This window comes from Mizuhopecten yessoensis, unplaced genomic scaffold, assembly GCF_002113885.1.
Source record: "Mizuhopecten yessoensis strain PY_sf001 unplaced genomic scaffold, ASM211388v2 scaffold6135_2, whole genome shotgun sequence".
Classification (NCBI taxonomy): domain Eukaryota; kingdom Metazoa; phylum Mollusca; class Bivalvia; order Pectinida; family Pectinidae; genus Mizuhopecten; species Mizuhopecten yessoensis.
This window is the reverse complement of record NW_018406398.1, coordinates 352,945-378,030: the sequence shown is the minus strand read 5'-3', so window position 1 is coordinate 378,030 and position 25,086 is coordinate 352,945. Positions and strand designations below refer to the sequence as shown.

The window sequence follows — 25,086 nt, the reverse complement described above, 5'->3', positions numbered from 1 at the left end:
TGTATATTCAAAGTTTACGAGTATATTCATGTTTACTCCTGTGCAGTATTTCAATTGTTATGTCTATAAAAAACAGAGTCACTCCAAAATCTAACGAGAATAACAAGCGGCTTGTATTTTTAAAATTTTCGAGTATACTGAAATTGCGTGGTCCACGAAAGGATGCTTAATCATTAACTGAACATTATTCTTAATTCATCTGTGTCATGATGCTAAGTGATATGTGCAATTTAGGATTTTGACATTGAATTGTAAACTTTTTTTACTATACTGACATGACATTAGATTTAGCAATTCGTTTCTGAAAAAAATACGTCGCAGGATATTTTTCTCTTTTTGAAAAAACAACAACATAAATGTGAAATATACAAAAAAAAACATAATCAGCGTTCTGAGTGTAAAAACGCAAAATCAAGAACAGTATTCGAGCCCTTGACCTCTTATCACAGCAGGCTCGCTCAAATAATTACCGACTGAACTATACCGAAGTTCCTGGCCCAGTCCAACTGCGCAGTTAATTATATCTAAAACGAAAGCAGGCGAAGGCTACGATATATGTACGGAAAACTACAATGGAAATCTCTCGTGTTTTGACTACAATGGGATAGGGATCCTTCAGCCCAATATTTGTATGTCCTGTATCTTTATGACCAATCAAGCATTTCCAAAGGTTTGATAAATTACGACTTTTCGTCTTTATACTTAAAACCGAATTAACAAATCCGGACAGCATTATACTGTTGACTTTCCATCCTTACAGCCAAGATGAAGAGGAGTTAGATTACATTTAAGTGTTTACGCGCACACTTTCGTTACAAGAGGACCTGGCTACTCTCACGGTCTACATGTCAGTGAGCTAGCTAATGTCCAAATATCCTTGTTCTTTGACTTTCCGTTCTTTAGAAGTCGTATGAGTGCTTTCACAAATCTTAGCCCTGTGACATTCAGTATCGGTAAGAGTAATTTATTTTCGCAAATTTTATAACAAATAAGCCTTAAAGCCAATGAAAAAGATATCACGGCCTTTCGGTACTTCATTAGAGGTCGTTCGATCGTTTTAACAAAGAAGGTCCCTGTGACTTTGAATATATAGCTCAATATCATTACTTTTCGGAAACTTTCATTGTAGCACGCTTTACAACCAAGCTTCTCGAAGAAGATCATGACTCGGAAAAAGTCGTTCGGGCGTATTGCTACTGATATGACTCCTACATGTAATATTAATTATATGCCAGTGTCATTTCTTTTTACAAACTTTGTCATGATACTGGCCAAATAACATGACTCTAAGCTTTTCAGTGTTTCAGAAGAAGTCGTTTGGACCTGCAATATGTTCCAAGGTAATTTTTCACAAATTTTGAAGCAATTTATTCCTGCTTATTACCAACGTATTATCATGATTCGAGACCTTTCAGCTACTTAGAAGAAGTCGTTTGAGTGAATAAACAAATTTGGCTCTGAACTTGAATACATGTCAACACCAGTTTTTATGCACTGGTTTTGTTTACCAAGGACACTTTGTTATAAATATCAATTCCAAACATAGGACTATTAATCTAAAACCGTATACCTTTATTGGCCCCGAAAGAGTCATAATCAGATTCAGATTAGTTTATTCCTTGTGTGAGACACATCGGGGAGTAGACATACAATGGCATAGCATAGAAATACAAATAGTATGGTATATTACAAATTTACAATGATACATGTAGACAATTATAGTCGAATACAATAGGATGCATATTAATTGTACAATGGCACTCCTTTCAAATCTCTGTTAAAGCCAACTGGTGAAAATAGCTTCTACATTTGGTTGTAATTGGCAATTTGGTACTTTAGAAGTTGTCATTTAAAGTATTATAAACAGACGGATGACACAAAATGTAACTCATCTTATTATTTTTTCACCTAAGTACGCTCACGAGACCTTTTTAACATCTGATAAAATCTTATTTACAATTATTTTGAAATTTTGTTTTGGTCTATATTTATCATTCTTGTTAAATCTTTTCCATATTCACAAATAAAAACATGTCAATACTTTAGCTTTCTAACAGCAGATAAAGATAAACTCTCCTTGGCCTATATGCTGGTCGTTTAAGTCCCTATTCAGGTCTTTAGTGGATCCCTAACTATCGCTTAAATCAATGAAAAATAATGCTTCGTGGATGTCTAATATACAATAAAAATAATTGTATATCGCATTACGGTTCAATATTTATATATGACTGAATTCATTGACTTTATACAACTGTCAACGTTTCTTTTGAAAATGTTTCCTTCTTATTTTTATTAGCACTATTCTAAGCGGCATAATATCTGTCTTTCCAAAATGACGTACGATTTGTTGGGTGGAAAGAAAGGAACTTTGATCGACTATAAATGATCGATTGTTTTGCGTCTTTAAGTTGACGGTGAAATGCTACTATAGAAATGAACCTGAAGAATATATTCAGAGACTTCAATCCAAGGTAGGCCTACTGCTGCTTTCGTGTCGTCGCACTGATATTTACTTATCACGCTATTCACGGCGACTGCTGACTATTGACTGGTTGACCTCCCATTTTGAGTCGACAAGGCCATTTGTTACGAATTAGTCATTAATTGCATAGTAACTTACATGTTATTGTATCTTTTATATGTCTCTAATAAGATGGTAGACCAGGTTTTATACCGACCAAATTTGTATATACCCTACTAAATCTGTAGCAGATGGAATAGTTTTACGTTCAATATATATAACAGTACATTGTATATGTAAATAGTGTTAGAACATTCTTGAGACATTGCAATGCATTAGAGTTTTTGTTCTGTAAAATGTACATAGAAAATGTTAGAAAAGTTTAAGTGAACTGTCACACGAGTTTATATATATATCAAATGGATTTTCCTGTCTGACACCAATAAAATACTCCCAGACAATTTCACCAATGTAGTGGGTTTATTAAAGACAATAATGAAACAACTAGGAGACACAAGACACAACTTATCAAGGATTTATGAAATAAAAGTCAATCATCAAATATTTACATATAAAACTAAACCACTAGTTTGACCATTGTTGAAAAACATTTCAAAACATTTGCTTCAGGTTGGTATTAAAGTATGCATTATGAAAAGTTCTTCATAAAATAGATTCAATCACAACAGAAAAGTTCTTGTTACACAACCAATAAGTGTTTCTATGTGACGTTTCAAAGACTAGTACAATATGAACACTTGTCACCTTCATCAGACAAATGATCAGTGAAGCGTATGCACACAAAGGTGTAAAATGTATTTGAGTTGTCCACAAAATCACAACAGCCATGAAGCCCCACGAGTGAAGACGCTTCGTAATATCCTTGTAAACCCTAAGGATAAAACACATAAAGAAAATGTCGCTGAAAGTGTATACAAAATTGGATGCAAAAACTGTGATGCATCATATATTGGAGAGACTGGAAGGCGATTTGGGGTCCCCCTAATGGTGAACACTGGAAGATATGGAAACCCAAGAAAGAAGAAAATTCACTAGATCAGAAAGGAAGCAGTCGGAGTCCCAGATTAATAAATCGGCAATCACAGACCATGCCACACAGAAAAAAAATGTGATTGACTGGGATAACTCCAAAGTATTGGACAGAGAGAGCAATCTGTTCAAGCGGCAGTTAAAGGAGCCATCTGGATACACCGCAGACGAGGGGGCTCAAAGACTCTCGCACATCTATGACCAAGTATTACACAAAGCGTAGCTGAAACGAGTCATTTTGGTGCATATTTAACAACTATTGTACATAGAAGAATCAACATTGATTTTGTGGACAACTCGTGCATTCTTTACACCTTTGTGTGCAAACGCTTCACTGGTCATTTGTCTGATGACGGTGACAGTGTACATACCGTACAATCATTGAAACGTCACAAAGAAACATTTATTGGTTGTGTAACAAGAACTTTTCATAATCCATTGTTGAAAAAAATATAAACTTTGTCATTAATTTATTGTAGAATATTGAGCTTTGAAAACATTTTTTTTCCTTAAGTAGAATTATATACTTATTATGTATTCAAATTGAAATCCTTGTGCCTTAAGATGTGTCAATGGGGTTGCAGTGGCCAAGTGGTTAATAGTGTTGGGAATCACTTGTAAATTCAAGTGACTGATGATTGACTAATGATCGATCAAATTGAACTTAAATTCAGTAATTTAAGGTTGTATGTCGCTTTCCGAAATCTACTTTCACTTTCGTTAACGGGGAAACCCCAACGTTAGAGAATTTCGCTAATAACACACAACATTCATACCAAAAACAATAAGTTGTTGACAGAACCTTATAATTATTGAAAAATATGTATTTGGAAATGAAATTGGTGTTGTTTGCAATGTCAATTATGCTGTGAGAGCTGTATCTTGTATTCACAAATGATGCAATGGATTGGTATTCACCTGATGACACCCCGTCAAACTTAACATTTTATTAGCTCACCTGGTCCGAAGGACCATGGTGAGCTTATGCCGTACCGCATCGTCCGTCGTCTGTCAACTTTTCCTTTAAAACACTACTAGTCATGAACGACTGAGCAGATTTTGACTAAACTTGGTCAGAAGTGGAAGGGGAACATATTTTGTTTAAATGGTGGGTCTGGCCCCCCTGGGGGCTTAGTGGCGGAGCCGAATAGGGGAAATATAGCAAATTATTTAAAATCCTTCTTCTTCTGTAGGAATGAAAGGATTTGTTCCATATCTTGTCTAAAGCATCCTGTGGTGAAAGGGAAGAATTTTTGTATAAATGGTGGGTCTGGCCCCCCAGGGGCCAGAAAGGAGGGGCCCAATAGGGGAAACATAGCAAATTCTTCAAAATCCTTCTTCTTCTGTAGGAAGTACAGGATTTTGTCCAATTTTGGTGTGAAGCACCCTGGGGTGAAGGGGAACCAATCTTGTATAAATGCTGTGTCTGACCCCCCTGAGGCAGAGAGGCGGGGCCTAATAGGGGAAATATAGGTAAAACCTATAAAATCCTTCTTCTACCATAGGGATTAAAGGATTTTATCCTCATTTAGTCTGGAGCATCCTTGAGCCAAGGGGACTTAATTTTGTATAATCAGTGGTTGTGGTCTCCCAGGGGGCAGAAGGGCAGGGCCCAAAAGGAGAAATAGAGGTAAAACCTTTAAAATCCTTCTTCGACCATCAGGATTAAGGGATTTTATCCTTATTTAGTCTGGAGCATCCTTTGGTCCTTGTATAAATGGTGGGTATGACCCCCCTAGGGGCATAGGGGTGGGGCTCTGTTTGAAGTTTGTTCTCGCTATATCTCAAGTACTGGATGGATCTTTCTGAAATTTCATATGTACTTACAGCTTCTACCATGGAGTGTTATATCTTTACTTCGTAATTATTTTAAACATATTCAGGTGAGCGATACAAGCCCTTTGTGCCTCTTGTTTGTAAGATAGCCTACACTTTCGACAAAGCGTTTTATTTATATCAAGCTAAGGACAAACAATACCTTCTAAACGTTTAAATCAGTAGCCCCCGGATGATCATAGAAATTAATCTCCAGAATGTCCTGGTTTGCCATATTGTCACGCATTGACTAAGCCGGCGCGCCATGCAGCATTTCTATTGAAGCGCAAGTTTTGATTGGTTGTTAGGTGGACCGGCTAGCCAATGTGAGACGTTCAGTCAAGTTGTTTTGCCCAAGAAAGCAGTATCCAAGTTTATATTTTGTTAATACTTAAATTAGTCAGACTATAATTGATCATGGAAAACAAGGATCGATTAACCGATTTTCAGAAACAAACAATTAGACTTCGCCTAATCGATTAATTGGAACAACACTAGTGGTTAAGGCGTCTGACATTCTGCTACCACTGGCCCTCCACCACTGGGTCGCGGGTTCGAGACCTACGTGGAGCAGTCGCCAGGTACTGGCCGTAGGTCGGTGGTTTTTCTCCGGGAACTCCGGCTTTCCTTCACCATCAAAACCTGGCACGTCCTTAAATGACCATAGCTGTTAATAGGACGTAACAAACAAACAAACAAACAAACAAACAAGATGTGTCAAATTTTAACATAAATGTTGAGTATGTTTCAAGAGCCATTCAGATTAAATTTCTACCCATGAATTCAAGTACCTGGTAATAAGTACAACATAATACAAAGGTCGCAATTACATACATCACTCAAACATTTAGTTTCCTAAGAACTTGAAGAAAGCAAATGAGTGATGCACTATGTTTGCAGCCTCAACCCCTCCCTAGCCTCTCCATACATATATTATACACAGCTAATATTCTGTCAGTCTGCATTAAAACTTCACCAATTCTTACCTTTCAGTAAATTTCTGGTATTTACCAGCCTGTTGGTGTTTTCCCTCCTGTTTGCACTGCGCCTAGACAACACCATTCAGTGGAGTTATTGGGTGATTTTCCTGCCCATCTGGATATGGAAGTTGATGGTTGTCCTGGGTGCAGTGACAGGCAGCTACATCTGGTGGAAACACCCCCACTACAGGTGAGCTAACACCCCCACTATAAATGAGTTCTACAACCCCACTACACGGGAGTTAAAACTCCCATATCAGGTAAGCTAACACCCCCACTACAGGCAAGTTAAAACCCCCATAACAGGTGAGCTAACACCACCACTATAAATGAGTTCTACAACCCGACTACAGGTGAGTTAAAACTCCCATATCAGGTAAGCTAACACCCCCACTACAAATGAGTTCTACAACCCCTCTACAGGGGTGGTAAAACTCCCATAACAGTTTATTTAACACCCCCACTACAGGCAAGTTAAAACCCCCATAACAGGTGAGCTAACCCCCCCCCTATAAATGAGTTCTACCACCCCACTACAGGGAAGTTAAAACTCCCATAACAGTTTATTTAACACCCCCACTACAGGCGAGTTAAAACTCCCATATCAGGTAAGCTAACACCCCCACTATAAATCAGTTCTACAACCCCACTCCAGGTGAGTTAAAACTCCCATAACAGGTGAGCTAACACCCCCACTATAAATGAGTTCTGCAACCCCACTACAGGTGTGTTAAAACTCCCATAACAGGTGAGTTAACACCCCCACTACAGGTGAGTTATATAACCGCGCTACAGGTGAGTTAAAACTCCCATAACAGGTGAGCTAACACCCCCACTACAGGTGAGTTAAAACACCCATAACAGGTGAGTTAACACCCCCACTACAGGTGAGTTAAAACTCCCATAACAGGTGAGTTAACACCCCCACTACAGGTGAGTTAAAACTCCCATAACAGGTGAGCTAACACCCCCACTACAGGTGAGTTAAAACACCCATAACAGGTGAGCTAACACCCCCACTATAAATGAGTTCTACAACCCCACTACAGGTGAGTTAACACCCCCACTACAGGTGAGTTAACACCCCCATAACAGGTAAGTTATATAACCGCGCTACAGGTGAGTTATATAACCGCGCTACAGGTGAGATATATAACCGCGCTACAGGTAAGTTATATAACCCCGCTACAGGTGAGTTAACAACCCCACTACAGGTGAGGTAACACCCCCACTACAGGGGAGTTAAAACACCCATAACAGGTGAGCTAACACCCCCACTACAGGTGCGTTAACACCCCCACTACACGTGAGTTAACACCCCCAGTACAGGTGAGTTATATAACGCCAGTACAGGTGAGTTAAAACACTCATAACAGGTGAGTTAACACCCCCGCTACAGGTGAGTTATATAGCCGCGCTACAGGTGAGTTATATAACGCCAGTACAGGTGAGTTATATACCCGCGCTACAGGTGAGTTAACAACCCCACTACAGGTGAGTTACCACCCCCACTACAGGTGCGTTAACACCCCCACTACTGGTGAGTTAACACCACCACTACAGGTGAGTTATATACCCGCGCTACAGGTGAGTTAACACCCTCACTAAAGGTGAGTTAACTCCCCCACTACAGGTGAGTTACCACCCCCACTACAGGTGATTTAACACCCCAACTACAGGTGAGTTAACTCCCCCACTACAGGTGAGCTAACACCCCCACTATAAATTAGTTCTACACCCCCACTACAGGTTAGTTAACACCCCCACTACCGGTGAGTTATATAACCCCACTACAGGTGAGGTAACACCCCCACTACAGGCGAGTTAACACCCCCACTAAAGGTGAGTTAAAACCCCCACTACAGGTGATTTAACACCCTCACTAAAGGTGAGTTAAAACCCCCACTACAGGTGAGTTGACACCCCCACTACAGGTCAGGTAACACCCCCACAACAGGTGAGGTAACACCCCCACTACAGGGGAGTTAAACCCCCCACTACAGGGGAGTTAACACCCCCACTCCAGGTGAGTTAACACCCCCGCTACAGGTGAGTTATATACCCCCGCTACAGGTGAGTTATATAACCGCGCTACAGGTGAGTTAACACGCCCACTACAGGTGAGCTAACACCCCCACTACAGGTGAGTTAACACCCCCACTACAGGTGAGCATAACTCCAGGAAGATGATCCTGAATGGACAGGACAAAAACAGAAGTCCCTTTGTTCTCCATTTAGTACTTCCTCTCTGAATGTTGTAGCTTAGGATTTGGGAATGAAACAATAAGAACAAAGATTATAACATCTTTTTTATTTCTGATACCGACTCTTTTGACAAAATCCCCTATGTCCTAATATCTGTTAATAAAATCTCTTGTGCTCTTATATTTATATTGTATTCCTCTACAGAGTGGAAGGAAATAACTATGTACAGTATAAGGCCATGGTGATCTGTACTGGCATGCATCTGCTACTGCTGATGTTTGAGATCTTAGCCTGTGATAACTTGGAGTCGCCACACAACCGACACCCATGGATCCTCGTCTTCATCCCTCTCATGTGTATGTCTGTCATCTCCATCGGGATCTGTGTGTGGGCGGTGAAAAATGACCGCTCCTTTGAGGTAAGATGATAGGAGTAGATAATTCAGATTTAAAAAAAAAGAATGTCTGATCGTTGGAGATGTACACATGATAAATCTTGTATGTAAAACTCATTTGATGAATTATTATATCGTATTGAATGCGAAATTTTTAAAAATAGATTAGTTAGAAACAACATCTTATGTTCAACAAGATTCAATCAATTGCATCTTATTCATTACATATTATCACTTAATTTTTCAAATATTTAAATTTATACATACTCATTTTAACAATTGTGCTTAAAACAAATTCTTCTTGAAATGAATAATACCAGATATATATCACTTGCTTGACTATTCATGAGGTATTTTAAATTGGGTTCATTGCATCTGGAATAAATATCAAAATGTGTGTCTTGAACAACATATTACATTGACAGTAATTAGATGCTGCCATCCAAGTGGTCATGTACATTTTAAAGTGTCCAGGTACTGGTAGACACATACTTGACAACACACCCTATTTTGCTTGGAGACTCCAAATGTATACCTTAAAATTGAGCATTTTCAACTAGGGAATCTGTTAAACTATTCCTATTTTCTAAGATCTGATGATTTCATCTGAAATAACACTAAGACGCCATTTTTAAATGTTATTTTGTCCCATGGATTATACGCACACATTTTTATTAAATTTAATGTTTATAACTTTGAGCACATGTTATCAAATTAAATGTTTATAACTTCGAGCACAGGTTATCTCCCCTAAGGAAATTTTGCTGGCACTAGGCTGGCATGAGGGGAAACTTGTGATAGAGCTTATGACTTTCTAGTTTTTGTTTCCCCGTAGCCCTTAATTGTTTTCTTTTTGTTGTTGTTTTTTTCAGCTGGAACTTTTCTCGTCTGTTAACATTCTACAATTTATATTCTTCGCCCTCCGGTTAGACAATACAATTGACTGGAGTTGGGTGGTAAGTATGACACCCATTTGAGGTGTTTCAGTGAGTTAGGGGATACCTAAGGTGTTAGATCTGTTTTAGTTTTGTCAGTTAGTTTATATGTCTGATATCTGGTTTAGTTCTGTCAGTTAATTCATCAGTCTGACATCTGTTTTAGTTTTGTCAGTTAGTTTATCAGTCTGACATCTGTTTTAGTTTTGTCAGTTAATTCATGTTTGACATCTGTTTTCGTTTTCGCAATTATTTCATGTTTGACATCTGTTTTCGTTTTCGCAATTATTTCATGTTTGACACCTCTTTTAGTTTTGTCAGTTAATTCATGTCTGACATCTGTTTTAGTTTTGTCAGTTAATTCATGTTTGACATCTGTTTTAGTTTTCGCAATTATTTCATGTTTGACATCTGTTTTAGTTTTGTCAGTTAATTCATGTTTGACATCTGTTTTAGTTTTGTCAGTTTATTCATGTTTGACATCTCTTTTAGTTTTGTCAGTTAATTCATGTTTGACATCTGTTTTAGTTTTCACAATTAATTCATCTGTTTGACATCTGTTTTAGTTGTGTCAGTTAGTTCATCTGTCTGACATCTGTTTTAGTTGTGTCAGTTAGTTCATCTGTCTGACATCTGTTTTAGTTCTGTCAGTTAGCTTATCTGTCTGACATCTGTTTTAGTGTTGTCAGTTAGTTCTTCTGTCTGACATCTGTTTTAGTTGTGTCAGTTAGTTTATCTGTCTGACATCTGTTTTAGTTTTGTCAGTTAATTCATGTTTGACATCTGTTTTAGTTTTCGCAATTAATTCATCTGTTTGACATCTGTTTTAGTTGTGTCAGTTAGTTCATCTGTCTGACATCTGTTTTAGTTTTGTCAGTTTGTTCATCTGTCTGACATCTGTTTTAGTTTTGTCAGTTAATTCATCTGTTTGACATCTGTTTTAGTTGTGTCAGTTAGTTCATCTGTCTGACATCTGTTTTATTGTTGTCAGTTAGTTCATCTGTCTGAGATCTGTTTTAGTTCTGTCAGTTAGTTCATCTGCCTGACATCTGTTTTAGTGTTGTCAGTTAGTTCTTCTGTCTGACATCTGTTTTAGTTGTGTCAGTTAGTTCATCTGTCTGACATCTGTTTTAGTTCTGTCAGTTAATCCATCTGTTTGACATCTGTTTTAGTTCTGTCAGTTAGTTCATCTGCCTGACATCTGTTTAAGTTCTGTAAGTTAGTTCCATCATATGTATGATGTCCGTTTTACGTTTGTTAGTGTGTGAGGTGATACTTTTCAGGTCTATTTTAGCTGTGTCAGAAAGTTTGGTTGAAACTAATGGTCTGTAACATTAAGATTGAACAAAACAAAAAACAATTTTTCATCAATTTGAAAAATAAAAAGTTTAAACGAGAATTAATATCAGTACTATTACTGTACAGTGAAATGGTGATGTTAGGGAGACAATTTATACATTTATTCTGTGAATGTGAACTGGGCTTATATTCATTATTAAGGAAAAAAATTGAATTGTTTAAAAATATTGGAACTTAAATACAACAATCAATATATATATCCTATGGTATATTTTGAAATAGTAATATGTATGTCAGCATAAATTCATCTGACTATGTAACTACCCAGGTTTTTACAATGTAAAAGTACCATGGACTAGTAAAGATTAATGCTTAACATGCTTATCATCTTCAACCAGTGGTTTAAAAATCAGGATTATATACTACCGATATCTGCAATAGTTCAAAACAATCTCCATACTAAATGCATATTTCTCTGGTTCATTTTGTTTCAATAAATCTATGAACTTGAAAATTCTATGTCAGTCCATTTTTAAATGGCGGTGAAAAGTGGAATGGGTTATGCTGTCCTGCAATCAATCCATCTGTACTTCTGTCTGTTTGCATTTTCTTTTGACTGCAACTAGTCCAACAGTTTTTGACCAAATCTTTTGAGATTTTGTATGTGTGATGGGTATCATATAAAGATAAAAGAATATTCATGTGTATATTGAATTGAAAGTGAAGCAAGATAATTACAAATAAATAATTTAGAAGCAAAATTAGGAGATTTTATTTTTAATCAACATCAGATTACTCACAGTGTATTTGTGTACCATGACATAATGCGGTTGATCATGGATGATAAAATGACTTATAATGTTACTATTGTGTTTTTACAGATTGTTTTTATTCCAATCTGGATTGTAATGTGCACGGCTATGATTGGTGTATTATATGCGATCATCCTGGCCATCATCCTGGTCAAGTCGCCTGACATCATTCCTGAACAGAGGCGAGGAAACATCTCCTCTGCCGTAGGATATGCGTTTCTGGTGATACCATTACTTATATTTGAGGTGAGTCGGGAAAAAATAATGACGTTTATAATTCTGAACATCCAACTCTTTATGAAATAAAAATCGTCCAAGTTAAATTTCCGCCCTTCACAAGGGAACTTCATATTTGCCCAATGTTAATTTCAACCTTCACATGAGATAAATATATATATTATGCTGTGTACTAATACTTGCTGTTATGATGGTTAAACTGGCTAAAATTTCCTGGCATACAGTGAAAAAATAAGGATTCCTGTATCGTAACCATGTATTGGAAACTGTTTTTTTGACTATTGCTGTAATAAATCATCCCTTACCTTGTGAGACTTTTATGAGAAATAGCAGTGTTCTGTAAAACTTCAGCAGTGTCAGACCAGGATTCGAACCCTGAACTACAGATTGTTATATTATCACTCTTACCGATTGAGCTACCTGGCTTAAATATACTTACCAACTCTCCCCATTTTGGACCCTAAAATTGAGCATTTCCAACCAATGAATTATATGCTGATTTCATCTGAAAAAACAGCTCAAAAGATGCCTTTTTATTGTGTTGTTTTTTCCCTAGAGTATATATGCACACATTTTATTTATGCTTTCAATTTTGAGAATGCGCAAAATCCCCCATGAAAGTTTTAAAAAGTTGACAAGTATGCTAAAGATGTGGCCTGTCCCAACTGTGCTACAGTTATAGCCATCTCAAAGTTAAGGGGAGGTAACTGCATATAGAAATCCCACTATGCAGTGGGACAGGGATGGAAGTTAACGGGAGGTTACTGTATATAGAAATCCCACTGTGCAGTGGGACAGGGAGGGAAGTTAAGGGGAGGTTACTGTATATAGAAATCGCACTGTGCAGTGGGACAGAGATCCTGAAGCAGCCCATATACATGTACCAATAGGCAATATCCATAGTATCATAATGTACCTTGTTCAGTTTACCTGTGATCCTGTTCTGAATTATATATGGGAACATACTACAGGTAACTCTGAACAGACTGCAGGTAACTCTGAACAGACTACAGGTAACTCTGAACAGACTACAGGTAACTCTGAACATACTACAGGTAACTCTGAACAGACTACAGGTAACTCTGAACAGTCTACTGTTTAATGCTTATAAGTTACACTCAAAGTTTAAAAAGTGGGCATCTTATAAACTGGAGAAACAGGATTTGTAATTATAATTCAAACTATTTAATGGAAAGGATTGCTGTCCCTCAGCTAGAATGTATTTGATCATCTGATCTTACTACTGATTTATTATTTGTGGATGGAAGACTTTGAGTTTAAATTAAAGTTATGCAATGAAAAAAAGAATACTGTCTTTACCAGCTTCGTGCTGTACAAAGCTGTCAATACTCCCTCATTAGGAGGGAGACTCCATCATTTTGACCGAAATACACCAATCTCCCTCGAAACTCCCTCATTCAAATCCAAACTCGCACAAACTGAAAATCTATATTCGAGGTCAAATTATCTGCTAGTTACAACAGGGTGTGTGTAATTATCATAACAGGTGTGTCTGAATGCTTTTTTGGAGTTATTTTGATACATAAAAAGGGACAGATAAATTGATCAAAGCAGTGTTAGTCATGTTTCATACACTTTCTCCCTCATTGGAAATGTGGAATGAGGGAGATCTCCTTCATTGGAGGTTTCAGAGGTTGAAACCTATTGCTGTAATGTGACTTTGTGAAATTTGACAAAATTGTAGTGATTAAGTTGTTTTCAGTGTAACATCACATTAACAATAGTGTGCTTTCCGTTTGTTCCTGGGGAGGAGGTGAAGTTTCGTATAGTTTATATAGGAAATAAACATAATAGGCCATATCTTCCATTGTTTTGAACGGGAGTTGTTCATATTTGACAGAAATACTTGTTAGGGGGAGGGAGGTCTGCTGGTAAAATTTTAATGAGCATGACCCCTTAGGGGGCTGAGTTAGGGGCCGAAAAGGGGGGGGGGATTTAGGGAAATTTCAAAAATCTTCTTCTCCAGTTCTAGAAATGCTAGAATCAAATACTACTCATAGCTGTAAAGACCTTATGGAGGTTTATAAAATTTGTGATTTTCATGTCTCTCAGGGCCCCCGTTTGCCCCTGAGAAAGGGGTGAAGTTTAGTATAGTTTATATAGGAAATAAACATAATAGGCCATATCTTCCAATTTTGCTCATATTTGACAGAAATACTTGTTAGTGGAGGGAGGTCTGCTGGTTTAATATTGGTGAGTCTGACCCCCTAGGGGCCTGAGTAAGGGGCCGAAAAGGGGGGGGGGGGTGAATTTAGGGAAATTTAAAAATCTTCTACTCCAGTTCTAGAAATGCTAGAATCAAATACTACACATAGCTGTAAAAGCGTTTGGGTGGTGGTTTATAAAAATTGTGATTTTCATGTCTACCAGGCACCCTGTTTGCCCCTGGTGAGGGGATGAAATTTAGTATAGTTTATATAGGAAATAAACATAATAGGACATATCTTCCAATGTTTTGAACGGAATTTGCTCATATTTGACAGAAATACTTGTTAGGGGAGGAAGGGGGTCTGCTGGTATAATTTTTGTGACTCTGACCCCCTAGGGGGCTGTGTTTGGGGTGAAAAAGGAGGCGAATTTCAAAAATCTAATTCTGCAGTTTCAGAAATGCTAGTATGAAATACTACTCATAATTGTAAAAGCCTTTGAGTGGTTTATATAATTTGTGATTTTCATGTAAAATTTAAAAGACCATTCGACAAATGAACAGCCATCACATACTTTTTATCTCCAACCCAACAAATGTGCTAGTAATAGTAACAACCTTAATTCTTTATGAATTATAAAGTCTCCTTAGTAACGCTTCAAAGTTCTTAAACAAATTGGCATTACAGAGCAAATGTAAATATTGTGCCATGATTGCTTAAATAACCAGATGAGCGATACAGGCCCCCTGGGCCTCTTGTTCTTTGAGCACTCCAGTTTTCCTCCACATCCAAAACCGTGACACAACCGTAAATGACCACAACAAACTCGGTGTGTGTCCCTATGACAAGTGTACCCAGTGATGGTTGCAGACCTTTACGTTCTGTTTCAGATATTACTGACGAATCGTCTGGATGGCGACAATCATATCAAGTACACCGCCATCACAGCACCTCTGTTTATATCCCTCCTTACTCTCATCTGTCTCGCGTTTGGTGCTAAGGGAGGCAACTGCTGTAAGTACTGTTTCCTAATCTATGAACCATCAGTATATTTTTGGCAAAAAAAGTTGTACAGGTTTATGTTGTGATTTTGATATAAGTTATTGATGTAAAGGATGTTAGTAAATAATATTAATTCCACATTGATTTATCTATGGTGAGTTGTAATTATTTATACATATATTTAATTGATGTAAGGGAGGATTATATAAAACTCATCAAGCAGAAGTTAAGGTTTATTTTCACAAAAATAATTGTCCCAAGTAAAATAACTATGGAATAAATTTGTGATTTCAATAGTTAAAGTCACGGGAAACATTGGGTCATTGTTCTTATCGTGTCCGGCTATTGATGATGTCACAATATTGAAGTAAGGCAATTAAATTCAAAGGAAAACCCATATGATTGAAACTCTGTTTATATAAATATATATCAACATTACTGATTCTTTGGGTCTTAACTTTCAAAAATCCTTAATTCTAGCATACATTTCAATACCCATTATTCTATATTTAGTATTAATTGGTAAGTAATATATTTGTGATTTTGTTTTTCAGGGTGGTTTGGTATACGAAAAGACTTTTGTCAGTTCTTACTAGGAGTGTGTCCAGTTTTACAAGAGTACGGAAATATATCTTACTCGCTCCACAGTGACGATACAGACCCAGAGGAAAATATTGTGGAAACGGGGAAAATAGACATGTGTCAATCAAAAAAACATCATATTTCAGACCAACCAAAGGCAGTTGTACCGGTTATATCTATAGAGACCCCGGATTGATTAAAGACGAAATATATGATCATCTTCATTTTCATCTCAAGTTTTCTCCCACACGTATTATTATATAATAATTTGTCCACACTCCCGACTCATTGGTAGACCTGCTAATATTTGGTCAACATTTTTGGCTACCTACTATTCTGTACCACCCGTGACATGATTTCATTGGTCAATCTTTGAGTTGTGATATCACTTAACAACGCTTTGCACCATGTGATGTCATGATTCGTGGCAATATTTCCCCAATGAAAAACAAAAATGATGCACTTCCAATGGAAATATGTTGGGTTTTTTTCTTTTATGGTACGAACGTTATGGAAGGAAAAGGTAACCAAACTTGTGATGACTGGTTATCATGTTGATCTTTATCTTATGATTGATTTTCAAATTTTACTTTCGGCAAACCTTGTGTCTTTACACAAAAGTTAAAAGTTAACTTACTTATATTTCGTAAACCTGTTAACCAACCCTCAGTCATCGGGAAACCTCAATATAAGTTATCATCCTCGAAATACATATATATATCTTCCCTACATCCCTGAAATAGGTCATAGCTCTTTTCAGGCAACACCTTGCAGATGATTCAAGTTGAATCGAATGCTCAGCAGTGAAATGGTAAAATCAACAGGCTTTAACGTCGACTGCATGTAGCTTCTCAGTACTCTTCAAAGGGCAGGTAGGTATTGGCATAGAGATTGGTCAGGTTTCGTACCTGAAACCAATCAAGTGATTACCACAAGCGTTTGATTTCTCATGACATATTCGTGGTAAACAGAGAAGATATGTGTTTCGTAGAGGAACCCTCGGATTCCAGGAGTTAAGTTGTTGACGAAGTGCAAATTACATTATTTTGTATATTGCTGACAAATTAACATATTTCAATTCTTTATTCCTATTTTTTTCTGAATAAATGTGTTCTTCCAATACATCTATTCAATGAAAGAAAAACACGCCATATTTTACCTATTTGCCAATAGGATCCCCTAATTTTCCCCATGTTTGAACCTACATGTGTCTCTGTGATACCCATGGATGATTTTACAACCCGTCAATAATATGTATTAAATTGTGATGTTATAAACATGTATGTATGTAATTGGTGGGTTGTCTCTAAATGAGATACAGGGAGATAAATTGAAATACATCTATGTGTGCCAAATTTCTCTTTCCTGTCCCAATGTAAGCACCGTGGAATATGATGTATTTCCTTAAAACAAAAATTAACAGCTATGTTGGGTACCACAGATCATTTACCCTATCGTTTTCGTGAACACTTATTTACCATATACATACCTGCTACATGATTGTACTTCAAAAAAGTTTTAAATTGTAATTTAAATTTCTATCTTACAATCCACTTAACGTGTGTGACATCACCATGGGATAACAATGATGCGATGTGACCACATCGGGCACGTCCCAATGCCGCGATGCGGAAATTGGTGTTTTGAATAAGACAAGCATTCTCTTTCAAACCAAGGAGTGCAGGCAAGCGAAATTCCACCCTCAGGATTTTTAAATTGTGAAAAGTCCTCGGCACGCATGAAGTTTTACCCTGTATGAAAACCCCTTGGATGGAATTTCCCAATCCTACACCCTTTGGCACAAAAGACTCCTATCATAATTTGTGTATTTATAACCCCTCCCCAACATACGAAGCTTGGGGGCCCCGTTTGCGGGAGTATGAAAGAATCACTGTGTCCGTCCGTCTGTCCAATGATCCTTGTAAGTGCAACTCTTCCTGATGAGTACTATATTTCTGTGAGCGCGCTCACAGTTTATCTAGTGTCATTTGTTAAGATGACTTACGAATAAATATATGATTTGAATTTGCAACATAAACACGTCAAGGATTAAAACATGACACATAAGCCAGTGTCTGTGAATTTAAATAACTGCTTATATCATAAATACATCAATATCATGATAATTTGTATTCACAAAATTACCTTTAATGTATCGATCCGATGTTTAAAAACTGTCTGAACATAAAATCTTAAGATTTTGGAGTCCGTGATCACAGAATATCAAATTTGTATCAATATGGCCGAAATTTAGCGCCTACGGGCAAGGTGTAGCCTATAAATGTCTCGTGTGCAGTTGACATGTACAGACCATATACTGACTGTGGTTGCTATACTCCCATCATAGATGGAGCTTTGATCTCCTGCAGCCTGATAGACTTTTAGCTTCTCATGGATCGTTTGAAAATTTATTCTTAAATACACATTTATGGGTTTACAGTAGTTTTGCAAATATCCTAGGAACAAATCCCGAATTATCCATTGTTTCACAATGTGAAATGGATGTGCACATTTCCTTTCCATGTTATCAAACACTTTGTGAATAATGTAGGAAATTGCTTGTATGATATGACAAATTATGTGATAAATAAAATGTAATTAATTTATTCTGCGTGTTACTAGACTTTATCGTTCTGTTGCTTGATTTCTAGAAGTCCGTGTTCAGTCACTTTTTTTTCGAAAATGTCATTCAACTTTTTACCTTGCCTACGTATATTCAGTTTTACCAAACATGACCTCATCCTCGATATCCAGGGGTTACGCTCACTTGCGCTCTCTGCACCCCTGCAATATGTCCTAGCAAAATTGAAGGCACGAAGATAGCTGTTTAATTGGTCTCCGGTAAAAGAAAAACGTGACCAATCGCTAGGCTGATGCCTGTCCTTTTTTTGAAGATTACAAAGGAGAGACGTCCGACTTCGAAGCCTGTCAATTTTTACCGTTACCTGACCGCGGAATTTTTTATATCAAAGGATCGAATTAGGCTTCTTGTCTCGTCAAGTTTGACAACAAGGTGGCGCACACTGAGCCTTACATTTTTCTATGACATATTCCAGGGGTGTAGAGAGCGAAAGTGAGCGTAACCACTGGATATCAAGGATGACATGACCTCAGCTAATTTAATGATTGGTCGATCTTCTTTCATGGGAGGGGGGGGGGAGCTCGAGAAAACAAGATTTTGACTGATGTAATTCCAAATTGTTGCGTAGTGTCTTTGATCTACATGAGGTAACGCCATGAACAGCGATTTTGTCCGTCAGCGTGTCCTATACCGGTTGTCATATAACATGTAATTGCGATTTCTGTATTGGACTCAGCAAAACATATGTATCCTCTCCAGGTACAATTCCTCCAGAGTGAGTTCCTTTATCACGTTTCGCTGCATGGAGAGTATCACGTGGAACAATGGAGGAACTTACACTTGTTGGTGCATCATGGTATAGTTAAAACAAAAACAGTCGTTTTAAGTTCAAAATGAGTTAAATGTATGTTCCTATATGGTTAATGAAGTTCTTCTTTTATAAAACTACATTGATTCATGAACAAAGGCGTGTATGCAACAAAACATTCTTAGTTAACCTACCTTTCTATAAAGTCGTAAATTGAAGGTTTTCTTGCCCAGAAATTATTCCTCAAATCCGCAGTCTTTATGAACTATAAAAGTGGAACATTTCGCGATGTGGAAATATGAACTTTTTTTGCGTTGTCTTATTATAGATATATAGATTATATAGATTTCTCAAACATTGCTAACGCGAAAATGTCCACACCCGGATACTAATTAATGTATTATATATATTATAGATATACAGACGATATATATATTTGAACCATGGCTAATGCGAAAATGTCCACACTGCGACCAGTTAAAGAGTCATAACGCGGACATTTCCACACGCGAATATTTCTACGCTTTGCGCCCTTGCTCAAAAGTCAAGGTCCAAGGTTAAATAATCTTACTTAATCGGAGAATACAACGAAACTATTAACGTAATGAATTATAAACTACACGATATGTTTGCAGTGTTCTTGAACCCCACTTAAACGTTGAGGTCGAGTCACATTCTGCTTGTCAGGAGCATTTATTTTCTTCATTCAGTGAAAATATTTAATTAAAGAACATGAGAAGGTCACGTACTGCACTCTCTAGTGAAGTAACAGTTGTGTAAGAAATTGACAAATATAAAGCCAGACAGAAGTTTTGATCCTATCACAGATTTCATGTTAAAACTAAACGATGTACCTATATATTTTATCCGCTATTGTAACATTGACCTTTTTGTAAATGGTCAACAAAGTAGTGTGCGCAATACTTCATCTAGTGGCGATTCTCAAACTGTCAGCAAATAAATATGTAGTCAATTTGAAGGAAAGGACAGGAATGTTTATTCATTCTCAACTTCTGCATAAGTACTTAATACAATACTAACAAAGTGCACAATATCAACAATGACAAGTTAGATTATACAAGTAATAATAGATTGATATTTGTACGTGCCATATACATCTATATGTATAAGGTCACGCTAAGGGGTCTAATTTCACCGATTGCTGAAACAACATAATGTTGGTAAAAAAATTTAAGCTCTGAATTTAAAAGTTCATATTAAACACAAAGTTCTTGAAAAATAGGTGTAATATTATTCTACTCGGTTCTAATTGCACCCGTTGGAGAATGAATATAGCCAAATACTCGATACACAAGTTATTTTGAAATTGATATTTTTTCGTATTTATGGTGGATTTTGTACATAGTTTCATGTTTGATTAAACAGAAACAATTTGATGATAAAATAGGCCCCGCCTACAGAGCTAATAACTCAGCCCAAATAACCAGTCTTTTAACCGCACCTGAGATTGAATGGCCCCATACAATGACTTGGAATGATTTATATCCTGTGGGTATTGGTGAATATTTCCTAAACCAGGATTCACTGCATGATCAGATGATGAAAAGGATACAACTACCTCAAAACATCGAAAAGCAAATAATTTCCAAAACGTTGGAAATTCAAATTGTCCAAACTACTGATGAAATAACGGGGAAGTACGTTAGTAAAGAAGTCACAAACACAAAGCAGAAACAACAGATATCATAACGGCATATCTCAGATCAGAAGTAAGGAAACAAGGGAAAAACATGTCAGGGTGCGACCGGGTCCCTACCACAAATTTACGTAGGACAGAAACTATTCTGTCGGACAACAACGGAGTCACCGTCCGTATATAGAACAAGACTTCAAACCTTCCTCCCACCATTTACATAACTATCTCCCGTTTTACATGTTCAGGATGTTTCCGTCATCCCCTAAGGTTTTGAGAGATAGCAAGAAAACAGAACCAAACTATGACGTCATGGGAACAATAAGATATGATACTGGGAAATATCCACTCCGAATGTTGTAAATTGTAAATAGTTGTGTTATTTTTCCAAGAAAACCTGTGAGGCAATGTACAAAGAACATAAGAGACATGAAAATCAGACAAAAAGTTGTTTTGATGTCATAACAGTAGTGCTTTACATGTTGATAAACTACAGAGTCAGTGTTCCAATTCCCCAACGCTGACGTCGGGTACGTCTTTCCGCTGAGTGGGTCGTCTGATCCCATCGTCTGACATGAGGTCCGATTCACCATGTAAGGAGCGGAGTATGTCAAGGTCCTGTCAAAAGTAAGTACGTTAGACGATATACCCGAAATATGGGCCCGTATTTATGAAATAAGTCTCATGCTCAAGCATGAATTTTGTGCTCACGCCTTATTTCTTGTACCAATCATAAATTAACCAAAAATGTATGTTGGCAATGATTTGGAAAAGCATTGAATAGACTTAAAGCCGAATATTGTTTGCAAAGTTTATATTTGACTTTCCGATCGTTTGACATGATTTAGTGAGTTACAAGAAAGATAGTTTGAGCGCAGAATCCATACTTGAACATGAGAACGATTTCATGAATATAGGCGCTATATTCATGAAACCGTTCTCATGTCAATTTCTTGTTTCGGTAATAAATTGATATTTTACTTTTTATAATTAATTTGGAGGAATTTTGGACAGGCTTAAACCCGAACACCGTTTTCGATACTTAAACTTGCTTTTTTCACCGTGTCACATGATCTAAACAAGTTACAAGCTTGATCACGAGAACGGTTTCATAAATACAGGTCCTATTAGTGAGAAAACTGCCTTTCATATGTTTACATGTAAAGGAATGGTCTACATAGATTCCAGATGGGTTAAGCTGATTTATGAATAAAAATGGCTAAATAAAATATTGTTTTTAAGACATGAAAATCTTACCTTTCGAGAAATGACTATTGGTTTTTGTATTATTATCCAATGGACTCCCTCCGTACAAGGGGGCGTGGTCAGGGACCCAGTGTACGTGTAGCAATCTTGCTCGTTTGGCAGAACAGCGTACGGTTTGATCTCAGCTTTAATCTCGGCTGTAAGGTAAGACACACACGTATAAATATAGTATCACAATATGCCGAAAATGAACTAGAATTCATTAAAGATGTTAAGGATCAAAACAGTTGAACTCCACATTAGTGTAAAACTACTGTTGAAACAGAAGGGGAGGTGCATAAAACCCTGAATATGATAATATCCAAAGAAATAAATGACTACAGAACAATTTCAGATTAATGAGTAGGGTGTGTATGTTTTGAATCGAGATTATTGTAACCATAAAGGTTAGGGCACACCTCGGGAGCTGAGAAATACACCAACAGAGTTGTCTACCTTGTATCTTGACAGAAGATCATAAGACAAACACATCAGATTGTACCTATAAACGTTGGTCATAGATACATCATGTCCTATATTTGCGCCAATGCAGCTGTTTCGTCCTTCTAAGACTCATCGATGACGAGAGAGGCCAAAAAGTTGGAAATTCAAATTGTCCAAGCTACTGATGAAGTAAAGGGGAAGTACGTTAGCAAAGAAGTCACAAACACAAAGCAGAAACAACAGATATAACAACGGCATATCTCAGATAGGAAACAAGGAAAAACATATCAGGGTGCGACCGGGTCCCTACCACAAATCTTCGTAGGACAGAAACTATTCTGTCGGACAACAACGGAGTCACCGTCTGTATATAGAACAAGACTTCTCCTACCATCTACATAACTATCTCCCGTTTTACATGTTCAGGATTTTTTCCGTCATCCCCTTAGCTTTTGAGAGATAGCAAGAAAACAGAAGCAAACTATGACGTCATAGGAACAAAAAGATATGATACTGGGAACTATTCACCCCGAGGGTTGGACATGTCTTTGTTACACCCTCTAGGTAGGGGCCGATTATGTGATTCACATGTCAAAATTAAAACTACAATTTGTGATCCACATTTCAAAATGAACACTTCAACTGGTGATTCACATGTTAATTAATGTTTAGTAACAAAAACATTCACTTCGAGATAGTGGATAAATGATGTCATGCTCGACAAGTTTGTTTTAATTTTTCACATCCATACCGAAACAAAGGCAAATCTTTATTTTAGTATTCAAGTGTGGAAGATGTTAATTATCCTAGAGGGATCCTTAAAACATGTGCAAATCAGGTAAAAGGTAGGGAATATTCTGTTAATCAACCGGTAACGCAAATCATAATTGAGAAATGCAAGAAAATCTTTGATGAATTCGCTTGATGAAAGAACCTTATAGCTTGCCTGAATTTTGTAGAAAAAATAACAACAGAGTTATGAGAGTATAAACGATCGAGCCAGATCATGATTCGAACCCCTGGATCTCTGATCACAATGCTGTCGCTGCTACCAGACTTGTGTTTGTGAAATTAAGGGGCTGATAATGTATGTATGAAAAAAACTTGAGTTAACTATTTAGTGTTTTGCCTGCAACACGACAGTAACCCAGTAAGACAGTAATAGTTTTTTGGGTTTATTTTTTTTTGCAGTTAGCACGACCCTCAGCCGCAGGTTTATTAATGGGTTAGTATGATATAAGTAAACATGTATGTTTTAAGGTATTTCTTACCGTGGAGAGTTGCAATGTTTCCAATATAGTCTTCTACAATCCGTTTTACTTCAGCATTTGGAGGTTCAGCAGATTCCTCTTCCTTTTGAGTCAAAATAAAAACTATAATGTGTGATTCACATGTCAAAATGAAAACTTCAACTTGTGATTCACATGTTTTAGTAACAAAAACATTCATCGCATTTGCACTTTTCGCAGTCGATATTCCTATGGAAAAAGATCAAATCAAAACGCTTGTTATTTGTAATAATAAGCAAAGGAGCTCATAGATATACAACTGCAAAAATCAGTCCCAATAACATTTGTATAAATCCTCGAAATATGGAGCCAACGAGCAAATTAGCTTTACACAAGTATACAAATGGCATGAATTGAAACACAGTATGTAAAATGAAAGTGTTTTTGTTATAATTCAGACTATCACAGTTGCGCTGGTCTCCAGTCATGTTTGAACGACCAGACGTTATTTGTAGCATATTACTTATAACATTTGGTGATTCAATAATAAAACTTATATAACTTCATATTAATACTTTTTTTATATATAAGACTGTATATATTTCTACGTCATTATGTATGCATTGTTATATTATAAGGAGAGGACGTTTATATGTTTTGCCTGTTGCCTTTTCCCTTTTATGGAAGCCCCATAGAGTAAATATTCTGAAATATGATACCACAGTTGTTGAGTTAGCCTATAACCTACCTGTAGGGAGAGGAACACTCCTATGACGACAATGGACATGCCTCCTTCCTCTTTCCTCGTGTGGACTAGGTGAGCCTGTCACGATATAATGATTAGCTGTGTCGTCAACTTTTCACAGTTTTACTTGATCAGATGGTAAAAGATGGTGTGGCCAAGTTTGAATTTTCTAGATTCTTCAATTTTAGTTTTTGTTCATGTGAAAAATAAACATTTTCGTGGTAGACTTCGAATGCTGACGGACAAATTTACAACAGAGCTGCAGTTTGGTGAAGACAACAAACTTGTTTATTGTTGCCATCTTGGTTTTATTGAAAAGTAATTTCATTGTGTGAAAAGAATGTCAGTGTCTTTATTACGCTCATGTGTATGACTTGTTATTACGCTCATTTGTGTGACTTGTTATTACGCTCATTTGTGTGACTTGTTATTACGTTCAT

The 25,086-nt window shown here is 37.0% G+C and overlaps 2 protein-coding genes across 3 annotated transcripts in view; one reads left to right on the top strand and one right to left on the bottom strand.

Annotated features, from left to right (window-relative positions):
• Positions 1 to 2,313: 2,313 nt before the first annotated feature.
• Positions 2,314 to 18,547, top strand: LOC110451641 (transmembrane protein 185A-like). 2 transcript variants are annotated; one of them, XM_021499761.1, is made up of 7 exons: positions 2,314 to 2,471; positions 6,320 to 6,496; positions 8,716 to 8,929; positions 9,778 to 9,861; positions 12,021 to 12,197; positions 15,247 to 15,370; positions 15,913 to 18,547. In XM_021499761.1, the coding sequence occupies exons 1-7, from the start codon at positions 2,434 to 2,436 to the stop codon at positions 16,134 to 16,136; spliced, it is 1,038 nt and encodes a 345-aa protein (XP_021355436.1). In that variant the 5' UTR covers positions 2,314 to 2,433; the 3' UTR covers positions 16,137 to 18,547. The 2 variants fall into 2 exon arrangements, with proteins under 2 accessions (XP_021355436.1, XP_021355437.1); XM_021499762.1 differs by lacking the exons at positions 2,314 to 2,471; positions 6,320 to 6,496 and adding an exon at positions 8,440 to 8,449.
• Positions 18,548 to 20,302: 1,755 nt separating this feature from the next.
• Positions 20,303 to 25,086, bottom strand: part of LOC110451644 (carbonic anhydrase 2-like) — an 11,744-nt gene continuing 6,960 nt past the window's right edge. Inside the window, exons 4-7 of the mRNA XM_021499764.1 lie at positions 24,650 to 24,724; positions 23,944 to 24,025; positions 22,241 to 22,386; positions 20,303 to 21,601 (exon numbers count right to left, since the gene is read on the bottom strand). Coding sequence (XP_021355439.1) covers positions 21,482 to 21,601; positions 22,241 to 22,386; positions 23,944 to 24,025; positions 24,650 to 24,724 — 423 coding nt within the window. The 3' untranslated portion in view covers positions 20,303 to 21,481. The remainder of the gene's footprint in view (positions 21,602 to 22,240; positions 22,387 to 23,943; positions 24,026 to 24,649; positions 24,725 to 25,086) is intronic.